Source organism: Saccopteryx bilineata, chromosome 1, assembly GCF_036850765.1.
Source record: "Saccopteryx bilineata isolate mSacBil1 chromosome 1, mSacBil1_pri_phased_curated, whole genome shotgun sequence".
Classification (NCBI taxonomy): Eukaryota; Metazoa; Chordata; class Mammalia; order Chiroptera; family Emballonuridae; genus Saccopteryx; species Saccopteryx bilineata.
The window spans coordinates 304,501,050-304,521,223 of record NC_089490.1 but is presented as its reverse complement, the minus strand read 5'-3'; the positions used below and the strand labels follow the sequence as shown (position 1 = coordinate 304,521,223).

The following is a 20,174-nucleotide window of genomic DNA, read 5'->3' as shown; positions in this document are numbered from 1 at the left end:
CTTAAGTCAGGAACTTTCACTACAAAAAGAAAAAAAACAATCCTGCTCACACTACACAGCTGCATTTTTTAAAGAAAGTTCTCTACTGAAAATCTGAGTCTTTCTCTTTTCAAAATAGTTCTCCCGTTTGCTCCATTGCAGCTTTGTGTACAGCTCAAGAATGAAGAGATCGACTTTAAGCCAACAGTATCTATCAGCATCGCGCCAAATTCCATTGTTTCTCTCCACCCAGAAATGTCATGGCTCCTTTCCTCACCTCTGGTCCATCAGTGTGCTGTTCTTCTAGGTTCTGAGGGGGTTGCCATGGTCGCTTGTACGAGCAAGTCACCAAGGAAATAAACAGGAAGTCCATGTTCGCAGCCTTTTGTGAAAGTGTATTTGGTGCATTTCAGTTGGTGGTTTGGTTTGGTTTTGGTTTTGGTTTTTTGGCATATTTTCTTTTGGAAGTGATTTTCTTTTCCTTTCTTTTCGTTTTTTTTTTCCTTTTTTTTTTCCACTTTGCTTCTCTTTCTTTTTTCTTTTTTGAGACAGAAGAGCAAAGCAGTCCGAGTACAGAGGCCAGGCAACCCAGGGCCACTCCCCTCCCCAGCCTCCATCCTCAGAGCATCTACAGTGCTCTGCGATGCTTTCCATAGGAGCAAAAGCTAAAGAGTAGCATCTTCTGGAAACTTAGTGGCTGGGGAAAGGGAGAGAGGAAGGTGTGATGGCCTTTGGCACTTGGAGAACAGAAGGAGAAATCCTAAGCCTGGAACCTGAGAAGATCTTTACTGCTGGGATCCACTGAAAAACACTCTGGCCCAGCCGAGATCCTATCAGAATATTAGCATGGAGGCTGGAAGTGACCTGGTGTTGATGACATACAGGTTAGAATGTCTCAGAGTGAGCCTTTTCTTTGCTATGTAACTCAGTTCCTTTCTTGTAACCTGGAAAGTCGGTTCCCTTTACCATCCTGCTGGTTCTACCCATGGACTAAACACTCTACAGTGGTACCTATGCTTTTGTGTTGGCTTACATTCTCATTTTATATTGTGTTCTAAGAAGGATGGTTTCTCCATATTCCATATATATATGTATATGTATATATATGTGTATATGTGTGTGTGTGTACACACACACACACACACACACACACTTTTCCCTTTCAGCCTCTGTCTCAGGCAAGAAGACTAGGAGGCTCTCCTGGGCCCTGACTCTCTCCTAACCTCTTTCTCCCTGGGTATCTTCATTCCCTATTTTAATTCTTGATCATGTAGTAATTGTTTTGGTAAATGTTGATATTATTGTTATTATTATTAATAAATAAAAACAAAAGGAATTTTTGTTTGAAAGAGAAATGTTTAACCAGTTTCTGTTCTATTTGAATTGTGACTTGCACCTTTTGTTCAAAGTATCTTATTTAGACCTTGTTATTGTGAACAGTTCTTCCCTGTGCCAGTGACAGCCGCCCTCCTCTGAAGCAGTGCATATGCAGCCGCTATTGTTTGTGTCATTATCATTATTTTCCTTCACTGTTAGAAACCAAAGTCTTTTATGCTGGCTGAGGGCTGACAAAGGGTCTGGGGGGGTGTCCTCCTTTGAGGTTCAAAACAAAAAAGAGGCTAGATATTCTGGAAAAGGAGAGTAAATGTCCCTAGTGCCCTATTAGTCTTTCATCCTGAATTTGCACAGAAGAAAGCAGGTGCCCAGCATGGCCATCCTGGGGTTGCTGACAGGATCCCCGTGCAGCTTGTCCCTCTCACTGATCCTGGCAGCTCAGCTCCCAGACCCCGTGTCCCTTGATGGATTCCTGCAGTGCAAGAACCCTTCCCGGGATACATCCCGTGTTTCCTGGTCCCCAACCACCTCTTCAAAACTTGATGGGGCGACCAACTACTCACCAGAAGGAAGCTACCGTGAAAGCCCAAACAGCTACTGTCTGACTTCTCTGGGCTCATTCCAGCCGCAGTGCCCCGACTGCCCTCCCCACCCCAGCCTGTTCTGTTTACATGGAACTGAACTGGCCGGAGAGCAGACCGCCACCGTCCAGTGACCACCCAGATGGAAGCCAGTGAGCCTACTAACCGTGCCATCTTGCGACCTACACTTTTAAAAAATCATTGCTTTGTATTGTAGTAACCTATATGCGCAGTATATGTTGAATGTATATTAATGTACTTTCTTATTTCTGTTCTTTGAAAATGTCAGAAGTATTTTTTTTCTTTCTCATTTTTGTTGAACTAAAAAAGGATTTAAAAAAATCTCCAGACCCAACATGCAGTAAGACCTTTGGCCCCTTTTTTGTGGGCACTTACAACTTAGTAACTTAATTGGACAGTAGGGGATTGTGGAAATAAAATAACTGATTACCACCTTATGTTGATACATGATTTGCCTTGTGGTTCAGAGTCTAACTGTGGGAAGCATCAGGCCGGTGGAGGCAGGAGTCTCCTGGGTATAGGTGGAGCTTGGAGCAATGCTTTATGTCACCCCGCCTGTGAACCTAGCATTCCCTAGAAGCCTAAACTCAGCTCTGCACTGTGGCCCTGTGCCCTGTTTGGACTCTGCTCCCTCACAGGGGGACATTTGAATTTGCTGAATCAGGTGGAAAACTGACTCCTTGAGAGGGTACTTTTGAAGGAATAGAAGGAGGCCCTCAAAACCCTGGGGGCTCAGGCTGGGCCTCTGCGAGGTGACCCCACTCAGCCCAGTGTTAGGATGGTAAGGGGGCTTTTCCTGTAATGTTCCCTTTCCACACCTGGACTCCCTAGGACAGGATAGCATCTCCAGCAAGGTGCCAGGCCTGGCTAAGAGACGGCTGACTAAAGGTCACCTGTGAAGGAAGGTTCCTGGTGCTGGAGTTACTGAGTTTACAGAAGGGGGTGCAAGGAGGGAACTTAGAGAAACTCCTGAGTCCCTGGTGGCTGGCAAGTCGCCATGGGACTGTTTAGAAGAGAAAAGAGCCTTCTCAATAAAGGTCTTCCAGAAACCACCGAGTCTATACACACTGCCGAGGAAAGCTAGGCAAGAGTCTCAGACCAGTGATTTACACAGTGCTTTCCAACAATCTGTCACAACCTTTTGAAATAGGTGCTACTCCCTCCTGAAGTCAACCAGGGTACCTTTGGGATGAACACAGGAGTCAGGGCATTGCCTCTTGGATGTAGACTCGAGGTCTGAGTTCTAGAAGGCAGAAGCCACTCAGGCAAATCCTTACTGACCTTTCTGTCCTGGCAGCAGTCTCTGCCCTGCGCTACCTGCAAAGATCAAAAATTGGGAAGGCTGGTGTGCCTCCCAAGGAGCGGGACCCCCACTCACGCTGGTCACAGATGAATTCTGTCATCCCCTTATCCCTTGAGCAGCAGGGCCTGAGAATCTTGCATTTGGTTGGTTATAGTGCCTGGCCCTAGGGTCTAAATTGGGCTCTATCACCAAGAGAGGCAACAAAATTGCCAAGTAGGAAGTGCTGGCAGGGACGCCCCTTTCCCCTGCTCAGCCCAGACCTTCCAATCCGCATACCAATGCACCACGTGCTCTCAGAGTAAATGTTCTAAACAGGGTCCATGATATGGGGCTGAGTGCCCAAGAGTCTCCTGAGTCTCCTTCCAAGGCCTGTACCTTCAGATGACGCTTCATCATCCTGGTGACCCTTCCTTTAATGTGCCAGTGACATTCATTGAACAAATATTTGTTGAGTGTCTGTTATGTGCCAGGCCTAGCCGGGGACAGAGTCCTCCCAATGTAGACTGACCCAAATGACACTGGGACGCAAATTGTGAAATGAGGAGCAAAATCCACTCCTGTAGTCAGCTAGGAGCCCTCCCGCCTGTGTCAGGACCCAGGGCCAAGCACTGTGACCCGCTTCATAAAAGGTCACTCTGGAGGCTCCTAAGACCAGGTAGGAGTGGCAGTGCAGTGGGCCCTGTACCCCATACACAGCTGGCCTAACCCACTTGGCGTCTCTAGCAATGCCTGGCTGGACCCCAAGTCTGAATCTGAGATGGGTCCCCTTTGTTTTTGGTGGTGTTTCCCATTGGCCTCTCTATCCAGCAAGTTTCCTTCCTCTCCAAAAAGTAATGAGAGGTTTGGGTTAGTTTAAGCCAAATATCTTACAGTGAAATGGAGTAGACACACTAGTGAATATATTAATTAATAAAGGAATCTCCCTGCTTGGGAAGATGCTGTCAGACAGCACTCTCCAGTCCAGTGCCTTGACATTCCTGAGCAGAGCACAGGGCTGTGGCAATCCGGAGCCCAGTGCCAGTGGCCAGCTGGCACCCATCAAAGAACTAGAAGCCGGCCCCTCCACTCCCAGTCCTGCCAACATCAGGACTAATGGCTGAAGGGTGCAGGGCAGTTCTGGCAGCCCTGAGCTGCGGCCTTCTCACAGACTAACGAGGAAAGGCATCTGGCCTGCCAGCCTTAAAGGGATGTGATAAGTTTATCATGAAAGTGCTTTGCCACCGAAGAACTGTGCAAATGTCAAGTACTGGGCTTAGCCATAATTGTTTCAGTAATAAACCAAAAAGGAAGGTAGCTTGGAGTCCAACCTGTAAGCTTCTGAGAGCCCCCCCCCCAATGCTGGCTGTGACAAACTCTACCCCCAGAAAGAAAGTAACCTCTCAGCCTGAATCACCTATCTGTGAGCTGACCCAGCAGGGGACTGCACTCTCCCCCATCCCAAACAGGCAGAAAGCTGGCTGGCACGGGCAGCCCATGGAGACTATTGGCTGCGCTTCCACAGGCCTGTGGGTGGGGTCAGTCCTGGAACAGAGGCCCCTCATCTCAGCACCTGCAAGTCAGGACCATGCAGAGAAAATGAGATTCCTTCTCTTCCTCCATTTCTGCTGCATTAAAGCCAAGGTCTTAGCTCTGGTCTGATCATGCAAGTGTGACTGGTGGGTGGTAAGCAAGGGGATAAAATGCCTGAAGTTGGGACACACAAGAGTTACTATTTACTAAGTGCCAGGTACCCTTCAGTTTTATGTTCAAATTTAGTGCTTAAACAACACAAATGTATTATCTTACAGTACAGTTCTACAGGTCAAAGGTCCAAAATGGGTCACATAAGGCTAAAATCACAGTGTCAGCAGAACTGTATTTCTTCTGGAGACTCTAGGGGGACATCTGTTTCTTTGCCCCTGTTCCTTGGCTTATGGCCCCTTCTGGCAATCATCACTCTAACCTCTGCTTCCATCCTCCAGTCTCCTTCACTGACTCCACTTCTTCTGCCTCCCTTTTGTATACTTAAGGATGCTTGTGATGACTGGGCACGCCTGGGTAATCCTGGATCACTACACCATCTCAAGGTCCTTATCATTACCTCTGCAGAGCTCCTTTTGTCATGAAACAGTCACAGGTTTCAAGGAGCAGGACATGGACATCTTTGGGGGACCATTGGTTTGCCTGCCAAATGTATCGCCCTTACTATAAGAAACTGATCTGTGGAAAGGTTCTGTAATTTGCTCAGGATCACACAGATACTAAGTGGCAGAGCTGGGATTCAAACCTAAGTTTGCCTGCTCCAAGGCTTTCCTCCCTGCAGTGAAAGGCATGAGACTGGCTACAGTAGGAAAGGCCCAGAGCCCACCCCTCCAGGACCTGGCCCAGAGCAGCACCAGGCTGGTATCTAGGGTATGAGGGAGTTTCTTAGGCAGATGGTGCAGGGCACATTTTTGCCTGGAGTTTCAATTCTGGAGACGTGGGTTCTAAGTCCAGTCCTTCCTTCAACTCCCTGGGAGACCAGAGTCATTGGGCAAACCTTTCCACTGTCTTTAGTGTTCTTGGTCTATAAGATGGTAGGGGAGGGAGGTGGAGGGGGAAACCGGAGTAGTTGATCTCAAAGTTCCCTTCAGCTTGGATATTCAGAGGTTCTGTGACTCAGGTCCTGTCAGTGACCTGGTGTTGGAGGTCGGGGCCTTCCAAGAGAAACCTTACAAAATGGTGCTACAAATGAACACAGCACTTCACACTTTCAGGGTTCCCAGGGGCCTCCAACAAACCCTACCGATCTTGTCTCCATTTTACTGCTGGAGACAGGCTCACAGAGATTGCATAACTAGTTCGCCATTCTCCAGGGGATTGCAAATTAGAGGCAAAATGAAATGAGAAAGCAGTTCTGGCTGGCCTGTGGTGGCGCAGTGGATCAAGTGTCAACCTGGAACACTGAGGGCACAGGTTTGAAACGCTGGCTTCCCTGGTCAAGGCACATATGGGAGTTGATGCTTCCTCCTCACCCACCCTCTTTCTTTTCTCTCTCTCTCTCTCTCTCTCTCTCTCTCTCTCTATCTATCTCTATCTCTATCTCTATCTCTCTCCTCTCTAAAATGAATAAATAAAATCTTAAGAAAGAAAAGAAGCAGTTCTGCGACCTGGACCAGAGGTCTCTCCCCCACACCAGTGATCCCAGGGGCCAGCGTCTGTTCTCACCTCCGAGTGATCAAATATAGATATGAAGCATGCGAAGATAGATGTTTTCAATTTAAGGGACTGTCCTTTAATCTGAGATTTTGGTGTCAAAAGTCTTTTTCGAAGTGCTGGTCATGGTAGATGGTAGGGTTTGGCTTGGGGGGCAGTAGGTAGGATTTTTACATGACAAAGTTAAAAGTCGGCAACTCTATTGTTGGTCTCTGGAATTTGTTTGGAAATATCGGAGGTCTCTAAAATGTCAGTCGGTGAGCAGGCAGAACACTTCCTGCCCGCTCCGCAGGCATCTCCCTGCACCACAGGCTCCTTGGTAAGGATTTGGGAGGTCTCCAAGGGCCTGGAGAGAGGCATGCCAGAAGCCGCTGGGGTGGGAGTGCTGGTGGGAGGGCTGCCTCACCCTCGCGGGGAGGGAGAGGGGTGGGGTGATGTCATCTCTCCGGAATTCCAGGGGACTGCCTGCTGCTCCTGAGCAACTGTGGATTTTTCATCCTTCCCTCCTCTCCCCTGCTGTGCTGGCTCAATGGACAACTGTGGTGGACACACATTTCCCACCAATGAGAAGGGGATGGGTACAGCTGACCCCGACCCTGGGGACCTGTGAGCCTGCAACTGCCCCCTCTCACCCCCTCCTGAACCCTTGATCTCTGGCCCTGCAGCCCCCCCCCCCCCAGCTTCCTGTTTGCCCACTCTATTTGCCCAGCCCCAGGGACAGAGCTGATCCTTGAACTCTAAGTTCCACATCGCAGCTGGGACCAGTGAGCAGTAGCAAAGCCTGGGCTGGGCTTATCAGCCTCCCTGTCCAGCCCCTGCTGGAGGCATAAATAGGCCTAGGGCAAGGTGCTGCCCAGAGACTGCTGAGGAGCTCGCTCAGGTAAGTACCATGGCCTGCTCCAGGTTCTCTGGGCCTCCCCAGCTCTGAGGCTTAGGCTCTGCCCCATACTGGGGCTCTGGATCCCTGAGACCTTCTCCCACTCATGAGCCTTCCTCTCCTCCTCCGCCTGGAATGAGCGGAGGAGCACAGAGCCCCTCTATGCCACAGGCCCACCCCCTCAGCCAGGCCCTCTTCTCCTCCAGATCACCCAGGATGAAGGCAGTGGTACTGACCTTGGCCGTGCTCTTCCTCACTGGTAAGTGCCCCCCAATCTAAAAAGCCCACTATCAGGGTAGCTTTTCTCCCTAAACCTCTATGGTCCACCATCCTGGGCACAGGGAGAAGAATTTCTCACAAGACCCCTCTCTCCTGCCCCCAAGCCTGGCCTTTCAGCTCGGACCCCAGCCCTGAGTGGGCTTGGACTGAGTGAGCCCCCTCTGCCACCCCCAGGGAGCCAGGCTCGGCACTTCTGGCAGCAAGATGAACCCCAGTCAGAGTGGGACCGAGTGAGGGACTTGGCTACCGTGTATGTGGACTCACTCAAAGATGGCGGCAGAGAATACGTGTCCCAGATTGAAGCCTCCGCCTTGGGAAAGCAGCTCAAGTAAGGACCCAGTCTGAGGTCTGGGGTCGGGCAGGGGCAGGTGCCAGGCCCGTGGGAAGATGTAGCCAGGCTGGCTCAGTCTCCACCTGCTAGCTATTTCATGTCTGGGCTCCATACCTGGATGGAGAAACAGGAATGGGATCCCCAAACAGGGTCACAAGCCCCTTGCTATTTTTAAGTCCCTCTTCTGCTCTGCCGGGAAACAGGGGTGGTTGCCTTCAGAGAGAAGAACGGTCTGCAAGTGTAGAGATGAGGTTCTTAAATGAACCAGCTTTGGGGACAGACAAGACTGAACACCAAACCCAGCTCCGTCCCGCACTAGCTCTTCTGTCTATGAAATGTGGTGGTGGTGGTAGGGGGTGCACAGGTGAGACACTATGTGGGAAAAGCCAGGCCCAGGTCTGAGCTACTGTATGTTCAGGGGCAGGTGTTGCCCAGGTCTCACCACAGATAAGCTGGAGCGCTGGGCCTGCTGCTGGGCCATGGAGGGTGTCCGGGGACTAGGAGGTCTCCCTCTGAGACCTTCCCTCTCCTCCTGTCCAGTCTGAAACTCCTGGACAACTGGGACTCCTTGAGCTCCACAGCCAACAAGCTGCGCGAACAGCTCGGTCCGGTTACCCAGGAGTTCTGGAATGTCCTGGAAAAGGAGACGGAGGTGCTGACGCAGGAGATGAACAAGGACCTGCAGGACATGAAACAGAAGGTGCAACCCTACCTGGACGACTTCCAGAAGAAGTGGCAGGAGGAGGCAGAGATCTACCGCCAGAAGGTGGCGCCGCTGGGCGAGGAGATCCGAGAGGGCGCGCGCCAGAAGCTGCAACAGCTGCAAGAGAAGCTGAGCCCGCTGGGCGAGGAGCTGCGCGACCGCGCTCGCACGCACGTGGACGAGCTGCGCCAGAAGCTGACACCCTACAGCGACGAGCTGCGCCAGCGCCTGGCCACCCGGCTGCAGGCGCTCAAGGACAGTGGCGCCAGCCTGTCCGAGTACCACAACAAGGCCAGCGCGCAGCTGCGGGCGCTGGGCGAGAAGGCTACGCCCGCGCTGGAGGACCTCCGCCAGGGCCTGATGCCCGTGTGGGAGAACTTGAAGGTCAGCGTGCTGGCCGCCATCGATGAGGCCACCAAGAAGCTGACAGCCTAGTGAGACGCCCGTCGCTGCCTGGACTCGTCCTGGTCCCCTGTTCAGGCTCCCCTTCCCATCGTTTGGTTTCTTAGAATAAACGTTTATAAAGCGAGATGCGCGTGTTGGGTGTCATGGTCTTTGAAGCTTTGATCATGGTTTTTAAATAATAAAAAAAGTCTCAAAAAAAATTCTCTCTTGGGAGAATGGAGACAAGATGCGCGGGTCCCTGGAAGGGATGTCGGGGGAACCCCGGCAGGAGCCCTCGGTCAGGGTCAGTGGAGTTCATCAACCCCGGAACCTTGGCCTCTGGGGCCTTCATGTCGGAAGAGCTGCTGGGCACTTGCTGCTTAGGAGTGAGATGGTTGTGAGTCCCTGTTCTAGGGAGAGTCAAGCAGAAAGGAAAGAGAGGACCACGCAAAGCCACAGATAACCCAATGTTCAGGGCCCCGAAAGAGCCTCAAACAGTAACAGGAGCTTCCCTGTCCCCAGAAGTGTCCCCCTGGACAGAGGTTGGGAGCCTCTCCCAGCCCTCTGACTCTGGGCCTCAAGGAGCACTTGAAGGGTTTGGGCAGGTTCATATGAAGAGCCTGGCCCTTGTTCCTGCCTCCCTCATTAATTAAACATTTAAACAAACGCTTTCCTTTTATTTTTTCACAAGGACAGCCTGCCACTCCTCACACTCCCAGCCTATGGGGAAAGCCATGCAAGCCAGCCAGCCCACCAACGGGGCTTCAAGCCCTGCCACCCCTACTTTCCGCCAGCCCTGGCCTGAGGCAGGAAAAGAGTCACCACGTTCTGCAGGGAATCAGCACATTTTTATTTTTAACATGTTTTCATATTCACTATCTCACTGCACCCTTCCCAAAGTTCTTTGTGGACAGCCATTAAATTCATGGTACATACAGCTGAGGGAGCTGAAGCTAGGAGATGGGAAGTCACGTGTCAAGGTTGAAGCGCATGATGGGTGAGGTTGCCCTTTTTAGAGCCATCTATCTGCTCCCGGGAAGCCATGGTTATTTAAAACTACAAGTAAATGTGTGGCACACATGTGTGCAGTCTCACATGTACGTCCCTTTCACAGCTAGCCGCTCTTCACACTCAGGTGCGTTTAGCCCTCCCTGTGTGCATGCGCATGGATTCATAGATCTTCAGATATCTGGGCAGTGCCTTCATGGAACCTTTTCCACTTTCTCCCCTCAGTGCCATTCCTTCTCACCCCCACTACTAGGATAATCACCCCACCTCCATCTCCAGTATATCTTAACAACTCTTGGATACAAGGTTCCTAACCACCTACAACAGGTATCAAGCCCAGGTTTGTGTGAGAACATTCCCCAGCTACTGGGTGCTAGGGTCTCTGGCTCAGCTTGGCCAGAAGAGAAGCCCAGGTAGATTTCCAAAGAGACAGATGTCTCCAAGTGGAGCGGGATGTATAGACATATGCCACTCAGACTTGTCAGGGAGCCCTCCAACACCTGGCATAGGAATAACTGAGCTTTGTTTCTGTGTCAGCTCAACAGAACATGGGCAGCTGACCTGGGCTTGAGGTCTGGCTCTGCCATTTGCTGATTGTGACATGGGGCAAGTGCCTTCACTTTCTTCTGCCTCAGTTTTTTTACTGGAAGAGTCAGGAAACTGCTCAAGTAGAATGTAGTTCTGAAACTCTCTGATGTGAACATCTGTTGGGTGGTGGGGACACAAGCAAAGCACCCTCTGTGGGTGACCGTGAGTTCCTCCTCAGTTCCCAGGACATTGACCCTCCCGTTCTAATCCTGGTCCATTAGCTCAGCCCATGGCAACAATGACAACCATCTACCAGGTACCTTCGACGTGCCAGGTGATGAGCACTATCTCATTTTGTTCATTCATTCATTCAACACACTTACAGTGGAGGGGCTATTACTTTGCCCATTTTACAGATAATAAAATAAGGCTGATACAACTTGATGGAGCCAAGATTAGAGCCTAGCTGCGTTTTAGTCCAGCCACTACCCCAGGGGCCCACTTCCCTCGAGTGTGGTTGAGAGGACTAGGTGGCCCAGGTCATGCAAGTCAGATCCATAATTTTGGAGAACACATACAGTCTCAACTCTGATGATGACAAAAAAAATGCCAGACACAATGGCTGGCACAGAGTACACATTCAAATCAGGTTGTACAGCATTTCAGTTTATCCAAGTATTATCAAATTGTCCCATTTGCACCTCCACACGAATCTGCCAAGGCAGGCAGGGTAAGTAGAGTATTTCTACCTTACAGATGAAGAAACTCAGGGCCAGACACTAAGAGGTGGGAAGAGCACAGCCCCAGACCTGCCCCAGTTGGAACAAGTCCAGTGCCCATCTACAGAGCAGCCCACCGATGCCCAAGCCCAAACATACATGGCACGTGTGGGACATCCCACTCACAGCAACTTCTTGTCCAGCTTTATTGGGAGGACAGCACATCTAGGGGTGGGCCAGGTCTGGGGGATGGGATGGGAGGATACTGAGAATCCTGTCCCTTTCAAGCAAACTTCGGGGGCAGCCCTGGAAGCTGCAGCACCCAAAATGCCGGCAAGATGGATAGGCCGGCAGACTTGGGGTGTTGAGTTCTCAGTCAGCCTCAGTGGGTGGAGCTGGTGTGACCTCAGGGACTGGACCCCAGAACCCGGAGAGCTTGACGGCAAAGGTGCTCCAATAGTCTTGCAGGGAATTGAAGCCACCTGTCATCCAGTCCCTGGGGGGTAAATCAGTGAGGGGAAGCCATGAGGTGAGGGTGAGACCTCCTCTGCAGGCAGCGGCCACCATGGGGCTCCGCATATCCCACTGACTCCCATGCACTCTCTCGACCTCACCCAGTGACACCCCTGAGACCTCAGACAGGGTCCCTTACAGCTCCACCCAGGAAGAACAGATGGGGACTCTAGCTCAAGTCCAATGCTTGTTTCTTCAAGTTGGGGCAGATATTTGTGCCCCACTGTTCTGAGGAGAGCTGGAGAGGACTGACTGGGCAGGAAGATGTGTCAGGTCGTGTCTGTCCCTCTGTTCTAGGTAAATGACATCGCCCCAGAGTTAACCTGGTGGCTCTGAGTGGGATGGGGCAGATGGAAACAGTCTCTCATTTGGAAAGTCATCATAGGATTTCTTAGCTATGTGATCTAGGGCAGGTCACTTAACCTCTCTGAGCCTCGAATGTCTCATCTGCAAAATGGAGAGAATAATACTCCACAACCTGTTCAGAGGAGTGAGAATGTTTGTGAATGCCTCTGCTACATATGCCGGCCAATGCCTGCAGAGAGGAGGTAGGGGAGGAGAGGGCTGGTGGGCAGGGTACGGTAGTGGGGAGGGCAGACTTCTGCTCACATCGGGCCTGGGGTGTGGGTCAAGAGAGAAACACATACATAAACGCCTGGGCCTGGAATTGGTCTGGGTGGAAGCTCCCAGCCAAACCGTTAGCCAGACTATCAGAAAAGGGAAATGGAAGTGAGGGCTCACACGGCCTCCTTAGAGCCCTGCAGGGCACCTGAGAGAGAAAGAGGGACAGCAAAGGGAGCAGCCAGGAGGAGATAGGTGTCTCCCTCGTCTCTCCACAGCGGCCTGAAACAGCCCTGTGAGGGAGCTCTGTTTTGTTGACCAGGGCATGGAGGCTCAGAGAAGTGCAGGTCCTGGGTGGGGCGGGAGGGCTTCCACCAGGGCTGTAGCTAAGTCGGGGCAGGTGGGGGCTGAGGGTGCTGGCACCAGGGAGGGGGATCGAGGGTGTACCTGGCATGTTGGGCCACCGGGAACTCCTTCACACTGGTCAGGGCATCCTGGGCTGTCTGGCTGGCGTGCTGCACATAGCCGTGCATGAAGTCCATAAGGGAGGTGTCCTCGGCCTCCTGCGCTCCTGTGAGGACAGCAGGGTTGAGGGGGGTGGGTCAGTCTCTGGGAGCCCTGGCCAGCCACCCATCAGCACCCAGGATCACCAAGCCACCTCCCAAAGGTCCTCTGGGCCGAAACCTGCCCCCACACGTCCCCAGCCCAGTCCCACAAGCTGCTTACGGGCAGAGGCCAGGAGCGCCAGGAGGGCAGCAATGAGGACGAGCCGGGGCTGCATGGCAGCTCTGTCCCTGCAGGGAAGTGTCTGTGAGGGTCGTCCACGTCCATAGGGAAGTGGTGTGGCCCCCAAGGCAGAACCTGAGCTGGGTCAGGCCAGGTGGAGAGGGCCTGCTTCTGCGTTACTATGGGAGACTGGGGCTTGGGGAGATGCGGCCCGGAGGGAGGAGGCGCGGGGTGCAGCAGAAAACCACCAGACTAGGAACCTGGACACCTGGGCTCTGGTCTGGTTTCTGTCACTAACAAACATTGGGAGGATTTCTGCCCCTCTTTAGGCCTCGGTTTTTCTGTCTGGGATAGGACTGGAGTGTTTGAGGCTTCTTCCAGTCCTAAACATGCAGAATGAGGGAGAGTGTATAGATCTGGGGCCAGTTCCAGTCTCAGCTCTGCCACTACACTCTCTGTAGCTTTGGGCAAGTGACTTCTACTCTGGGGGCCTCCGTTTCCCCAGTGTGCAGTCAGAGCTGGGGCTGCTCATCAAGCCCTAAGCCTTCCTTGGCTCTAGCAAACTCCTCTCCGGGCTTTGCAGGCTGGGTCGGCAGGGGCCCTCCTCTGTCCCTCTCCATCCTGCTCTCCTGCCCACCCCCATCCCCAGGGGAATTACCTGGAGCAGCTGCTTCTTGGGAGGAATTGAGTAGGCGGACAAGAAGGTTCTGACCTGTTTTATATGGTCCCCAGGGCTACGGGCACCGAGGATCCAGTGAGCTGGGCAAAGGTCACCTGCTGATCAGTCTAGACCAGGGCTCAAGGCAGGGTGGCCAGGTGCAGCCAGGCCTGCTGGGAGAGTTGGGAAATCTCTAGAAGGCTGTGGGTGCCCATGCCACTCTCCTGTCACCCCATAGGCAAGATGGGTTCAGGAACTGAGGGTGTACGGAACCTGGAAAGACCCCATTCCTTCCCAGCAGCCTGGCTCCCCAGGGGCGCTGGTGAGGTGGGAGAGGGGATAAGGGAATATGCTGGGCCTCTGGGCCCACCTGAGCCCTTCACACATGGTACCTTCCTCCCCCACTCCCAGGCCTGGAAAACATCCTGTCCTCCTTTACAGAAGAAACAATGGAGCTCTGTGACGCTAGATCTCTGGCCCTGGGTCATATGAGTGGGTGGGGTGGGGGTGAGAGGGTAATGGGCTTCTTTAGACTTGGGAACAGTCCAAGGCCTTGGGATGGAGGTGCCAAGAGGAAGTCACAGAAAACTTATGGGCAGAGGCATATGTGGGGAGAAAAGATACAGTCGAGTTTACAGAGACCCCTCCTCAGAATCTCCATCTCTGGCTGTCTAGTAAGCTCCAGGGCTGCTTACCCAGAAGCCTCCCTGAGCTGGCCCAGGGCAGAGGTTGGTGGGAGAAGAGCCAAGGCCACTCTGAACCCAAGGCCTTTGTCCCACCCCTCCTCCCTTCTCCTCACCTTGCCCTCTAGACCCACTGATAACACTGGAGCTGGGCTCATGGCTGGGTTCTCCCCACACTGTGCAGCTGGGGTCAATCCCCAGGCTGAGCTCCTCTCACCACGGGCTCCTCAGCTTGGAAACAGCAGCACTGGCTGGTGGGCTGGGGAAACCAAGGTTGCAAGAGGCACAGAGAAGCCCTGCGGGGCAGTGGGTTGTCCAGGGAGACCTCAGGCCCTTATTTGGGGGAGTGTCCCTTGCGCCCACAGCGGGGGCTGTGGCCTGGATGGCAACATCAGGGGACTTTGAGTTCTGGATGTTAAGATTTCGGAGCCAAGAAATCTTGGGTTTAGAGCGTCGGCCTAGTGTGCGGAGGACCCGGGTTCGATTCCCGGCCAGGGCACACAGGAGAAGCGCCCATTTGCTTCTCCACCCCTCCGCCGCGCTTTCCTCTCTGTCTCTCTCTTCCCCTCCCGCAGCCAAGGCTCCATTGGAGCAAAGATGGCCCGGGCGCTGGGGATGGCTCTGTGGCCTCTGCCTCAGGCGCTAGAGTGGCTCTGGTTGCAACATGGCGACGCCCAGGATGGGCAGAGCATCGCCCCCTGGTGGGCAGAGCATCGCCCCTGGTGGGCGTGCCGGGTGGATCCCGGTCGGGCGCATGCGGGAGTCTGTCTGACTGTCTCTCCCTGTTTCCAGCTTCAGGAAAAAAAAAAAAAAAAAAAAGAAATCTTAGGTTTAAATGATGCCTTTGGCCTGACCACTGGTGGCACAGTGGATAGAGTGTCAACCTGGGACACTGAAGTCATGGTTCAAAACCCAGCATATACCCAGTCAAGGCACATGCGAGAAATAATCAATGAACAACTAAAGTGAAGCAACTATGAATTGATGCTTCTCTCTTTCTCTCCTTCTTCCTCTCCAAAAATGAGTAAATAAAATCTTTAAATAAATAAATAAATGATGCCTTTGACATTTACTCAGATGACCCAGGGCCAGAGATCTAGCATCACAGGGCCTCCATTGTTCCTTCTGTAAAAGGAGGACAGAATGCTGATATGCCGGAGCTATAGTGAAGTACAGGAAACACGTACAAAGCAGCTGGCCCAGGAAGGTGGCCCTTCCTCCCAAACACTTCGCCCTTCCCCTGACAGCACAGTCTAGAAGCAGGGCTGCTTCCAGTAGAGAAATGGGCTTTTGAGAGAAAGCCATCCTCACAGGAAGAAGTAACTAACCCCACAGTGTGAAATGTGAAGCCTGGCCCTATCCTCAGAATTCTTTATCCATGGAAGAAGCTTGAAATTCCTCTCTTAGAGGCTCATTCTTTTGGCTTAGACCTTATATTCTGTTAAATTGCAATTATTCAGATTCCCATGAAGAAGACAGCACTAACTCCATTGTATGGGCTCAAAGCGGCAGAGATGTCCAAGTGCACACAGCCCACGAGTGACAGACCTGAGAAACAGAATCCTGGGTTTCAAACACCCACCCTGGTACCAACCAGCTTGGAGAGATGAGGCCCTTGAGATGTATCCGTCACTCAAACCTCAGAGTAAGTTCATTCAGATCTCTTTCTGAGCACAGGCTTTGGTGTAGGAGTAGGGAGAGAAGAAGGATGATTAGGTCATTAAAGGATTTGGGCATTGGGGAATGTAGAGGGCAACTTTACCCACCTCTCTCTTCTGTTCTGGCCTCTTCCTCAACCCAAGAGGTGAAGGGCACAGTGGGAATGCAGAGTCCAGGCTGGGCTGGAGCACAGATTCACCCCTGGGTATGCTAGAACTGTTGCCTGGGGCCCCTTAGTCCTGGTTCTGCCAACTCCTCTCTGTGGAGGGGTCTGGAGAAACCTTTCTCCTTCCTGTGTGGCAGTGGGACCACCGAGCCCAGGCAGGGGGAAGACGCAGGCAGAGAGACCCAGTGGTGTGGCACTGAGCTGAGCAGAGAGGAGGGGTGTGTGGGCGCACACAGCTCGGCACAGCGTGCCCTGAAGCCCGAGACCTGTCTCTGCCAGAGGGCTTGGTGCCTGTGAGTGCCTGTGCCCCTCCTAGCCTGGGTCTCTGTAGGGGCTGGGCTATCCCGTTAGGGGCCCTCTCAGCGCCCAGCCTTTTAAGCTGCCTCTCTTTCTCCTTTTTCCTCTCCCTCCTCCCCTGCCCACAGACCAACTCTGGGGAGTAGCCACTGTGTGGGGAGGAAGATGAGGAGGAGGCTTGACCACCTGGGGCTACATGGCCTCTGGTGCTGGGCTAGCTGTTTCTACTTGTGTCTGAGTGAGTCTTAGTAGGTGAGCCTCTGGGACCCTTGCCCCTGCCACTAGACTGGACCAGGCTTCCCTCATCTGATCTGCCAGCCAGAGGCCCTGGCTCACTATACCTCCCCATGCTGGAAGTTCCTCCTAGTATCTCACCCAGATCCTTTCTATTACAACAGGAGCTACCCCACTTCGGTTCTGCCCTGAGACAAGGGCTAATGTGGAGCATATATGGGGACACATGTCCTTGTGATATGCCTGTTCTCAACTGGGCCCATCCCTGGCTGGGCCTGAGCCATCCCCTTCTGACTCCTATCTCTGGGCTGACCCGTGGTTTGACGCCAGTGGGTGGATAGGAAAGTGGCTATAGGGAAGGCTAGTCTATCACCCTGATCACCTCACCAACTTTTAGGTTTGTCTGTTGTATAGACAAGAAGGGTGAAGCTTAGAGAGGAACGAGACTCTCCCAAAATCACATAGGCCCTTTGTACCCACCAAGGTGGCCGTCCCCTGACTCATAGGGCCAGGCCCAAAGAGAACCAGAGGCTCGGCACAGGCAGACTCTGCCTCTTCCATCAGCACTTGCACCCTCTAAAATTGGGCATGGAGGCCCTGGCCGGTTGGCTCAGTGGTAGAGCATCGGCCTGGCGTGCAGAAGTCCCGGGTTCGATTTCCGGCCAGGGCACACAGGAGAAGCGCCCATCTGCTTCTCCACCCCTCCCCCTCTCCTTCCTCTCTGTCTCTCTCTTCCCCTCCCCCAGCCGAGGCTCCATTGGAGCAAAAGATGGCCCGGGCGCTGGGGATGGCTTCTTGGCCTCTGCCCCAGGCGCTAGAGTGGCTCTGGTCATGACAGAGCGACGCCCCGGAGGGGCAGAGTATTGCCCCCTGGTGGGCGTGCCGGGTGGATCCTGGTCGGGCGCATGCGGGAGTCTGTCTGACTGCCTCCCCGTTTCCAGCTTCAGAAAAATAAAAAAAAAATAAAAAAATAAAAATAAATAAAATAAAATTGGGCATGGAGCTTTCACTGTGCACTACCCCAGCACTACTCCATTCACAGACAGATAAAATGTGCCTGCAGACTATGAGAAGCATGCATCAGTGGTGCCCCCCACTGCCACACAGCCTCCCCCGTCTGTTGGGGGGAGCACGTGCTAGTCTGCACCAGCCCCCCTGCTCAGGCTTCAGCTGTGTGCCCACAGGCAGCCGGTCTATCTGCATACTGGGTGGGTCTGCATACGTCCTGAAAGACACCCACAGACGTGCCCACACCGGTGCAGACACTCCCATGTGTGCACCCAGGGGAGCAAGGAGAACAAACTCTGAACCTGTCACACGCTGGCAGTACCTGCTACTTGGACTGTTAAGTCCAGGAGGTCAAACTGCAACTGAGGTGTCTTATGACTCACTGCTTTCCTCATCTCTGGCTTGTGGGGGAGTTGGTGGGATGGCATGGAAGCACTGAGCACCGACCTTCGTGCCCACCCCAAGTTGCACTGTGCCTGACTTGGGAGCAGGGCCAGGGCTGATGGGTCAGTGTAGCAGGGAGTCAGCCTTTCAGGGGTGGCATGTGGTAGATGCTCAATGGGCACTAATTATGCAACAGGCACTGTTCCCAGCATCACACAGATTATCTCATGGCATCCTCACAGCCCAAGGGGCAGCTGAGACTCAGAGACTTTCTCAAGGTCACATAGACAGTAAGCAGGGAGCCCAGACATATAACCAGGGAGTCTGACTCCAGAATCTGAACCCTTAACAACTACTGTAAGATAGCATGGACTGCTCCAGGGAGGAGAAGCCTCCCGATGCTGGAGTTGACTTTGTGGGGTCCCTGTCGAAGGGGTATAAGCAACAGAGGCCTTTTAGCTGTCTTCATCCTAGGAGACATCAAGCCACTTCCCAGTATACGAAAAATGGAGACATGGTTAATCATGGTGAGCACAGTGTGGTCTATTCTAATGGCAGGTAACCTGGGGCCACCTACATATCCGGCACTATGCTCACAGAGGGAAGCCAACAGTGTAATACAATGGATTTTTTCTCACAGTCACTCATGGCAGCATGGTCCAGCAGAAGGTGGATGTCTTTTTGTGATTGTATATGTGGCCCCATGTGGAGAGAACATTAGAAGTCCAAGTAGAAGACCTCTTGGATACTTATACCATCCCACCACCCCACTGAGAGCCTCAGGTCCTGAGATTCCCCACAAGCTGACACCCCCCCCCACCCCCCACCCCCGTCCAGGCCTTGGGCTGCCCCACCCATCACTGTGCATCACAATCCCTTGGCAATCTGTAGGGGGCTGAGTCCAACTCTGCCACACTAACTGGAAGGGTGAGCATTCTATTGTACTCCTTTCTTTGGTCCAAAACAGGAAAATTATGTTTATTATTTATTTATTTTATTTTTTATGTGAGAGGCTGGGAGGCAGTGATAGACTTTTGCATGTGCCCTAACCAGGATCCACCTAGCAAGCCCCTACTAGGTGGTGCTCTGCCTGGCTGGGCTGCAGCTTCGTTGCTTTGTAACCAAGCTATTTTAGCACCTGAGGCTGAGGCCATGGAGCCATCCTCAGTGCCTGGGGCCAACTTTGCTGGAACCATTCAAGCCATGGCTGTGGGAGGGGGAAAGAGAGTGAGAGAGATAGGGGGGATTGGTGGAGAAGCAGATGGTCGCTTCTCCTGTGTGCCCTGACTGGGAATTAAACTGAGGACATCCACATGCCAGGCCAACACTCTACCACTGAGCCAACTGACCAGGGCCAACAATGTTTTTAATAACAATAATAGCAACAACAATTTTTTAGTGCTTATACTGTGCCATGCACTGTACTACTCACTTCACAAAAAATAACTTATTTAATATACCCAACAATCCCATTTTTCAAAGGAGAAACAGGCTCAGAGTTAGGCCAAGTTGAATTACTAGACCAAAGTGACACAGCGTGGCAATAGTGGGACATAAAGCAAACTTACAGTTAGTCCCTTCAATTTAGGGTCCTGCCCAAAGGCTCTCAAGGGCCCTTCGTCCTGGGTGTACTTTAACCAGAACCCTGGATCTTAGCTCACTGCTCCAGTGGCCCTGAGTGCCCCGGCCCAGTGCTGGTGCTCTGAGATGGAGTGAGAATTGGGGTGGGGGTTCGGGTGGAGTGCTCTCTCCTCTGGGGTAGAGACAGGAGGTGTGAACTTTGTCCCCCCCAAGCCTGGCGCAGACCCAGAGCTGCCAGCAAGGCCTCTGGGGCATCAGTCCTGGGCTCAGGGGCTCCCTGGGCCTCATTTCTCCTATAGCTCAGAGTTCCCTCACCCTCTCTTTGGCACTGGGTGGGGCACACGCAGAGAACAAGTGCTTCTGACCGCTCCCAAGCCCAGTCTGCTGTCAGCTTCCACGTTGTCTTAGGGTCACAAAAGTCCAAGTGGCCTCCCTGGGAATGTGTCACCTTCCAGCGTGGAGCCACTCTGGGAGGGGACATG

The 20,174-nt window shown here is 52.8% G+C and overlaps 3 protein-coding genes across 9 annotated transcripts in view; 2 read left to right on the top strand and 1 right to left on the bottom strand.

Annotated features, from left to right (window-relative positions):
* SIK3 (SIK family kinase 3) overlaps positions 1–2,353 on the top strand; it is a 238,369-nt gene extending 236,016 nt beyond the window's left edge. For all 6 annotated transcript variants that reach the window (XM_066245405.1, XM_066245380.1, XM_066245415.1 and 3 more), the window contains one exon: positions 142–2,353. The gene's annotated coding sequence lies outside the window, so the exon portion shown is untranslated. The remainder of the gene's footprint in view (positions 1–141) is intronic.
* Positions 2,354–7,182: 4,829 nt separating this feature from the next.
* Positions 7,183–9,112, top strand: APOA1 (apolipoprotein A1). Its single transcript, XM_066245362.1, has 4 exons — positions 7,183–7,273; positions 7,477–7,529; positions 7,724–7,877; positions 8,421–9,112. Exons 2-4 carry the CDS (start codon positions 7,487–7,489, stop codon positions 9,016–9,018), a joined length of 795 nt encoding a protein of 264 aa, XP_066101459.1. The 5' UTR covers positions 7,183–7,273; positions 7,477–7,486; the 3' UTR covers positions 9,019–9,112.
* Positions 9,113–11,404: 2,292 nt separating this feature from the next.
* APOC3 (apolipoprotein C3) lies at positions 11,405–13,807 on the bottom strand. 2 transcript variants are annotated; one of them, XM_066245339.1, is made up of 5 exons: positions 13,681–13,807; positions 13,023–13,090; positions 12,744–12,867; positions 12,383–12,442; positions 11,405–11,718 (listed from the first exon to the last, which is right to left on the bottom strand). In XM_066245339.1, the coding sequence occupies exons 2-5, from the start codon at positions 13,075–13,077 to the stop codon at positions 11,595–11,597; spliced, it is 363 nt and encodes a 120-aa protein (XP_066101436.1). In that variant the 5' UTR covers positions 13,078–13,090; positions 13,681–13,807; the 3' UTR covers positions 11,405–11,594. The 2 variants fall into 2 exon arrangements, with proteins under 2 accessions (XP_066101436.1, XP_066101445.1); XM_066245348.1 differs by lacking the exon at positions 12,383–12,442 and having other exon boundaries at positions 13,681–13,775.
* Between the last annotated feature and the right edge of the window lie 6,367 nt (positions 13,808–20,174).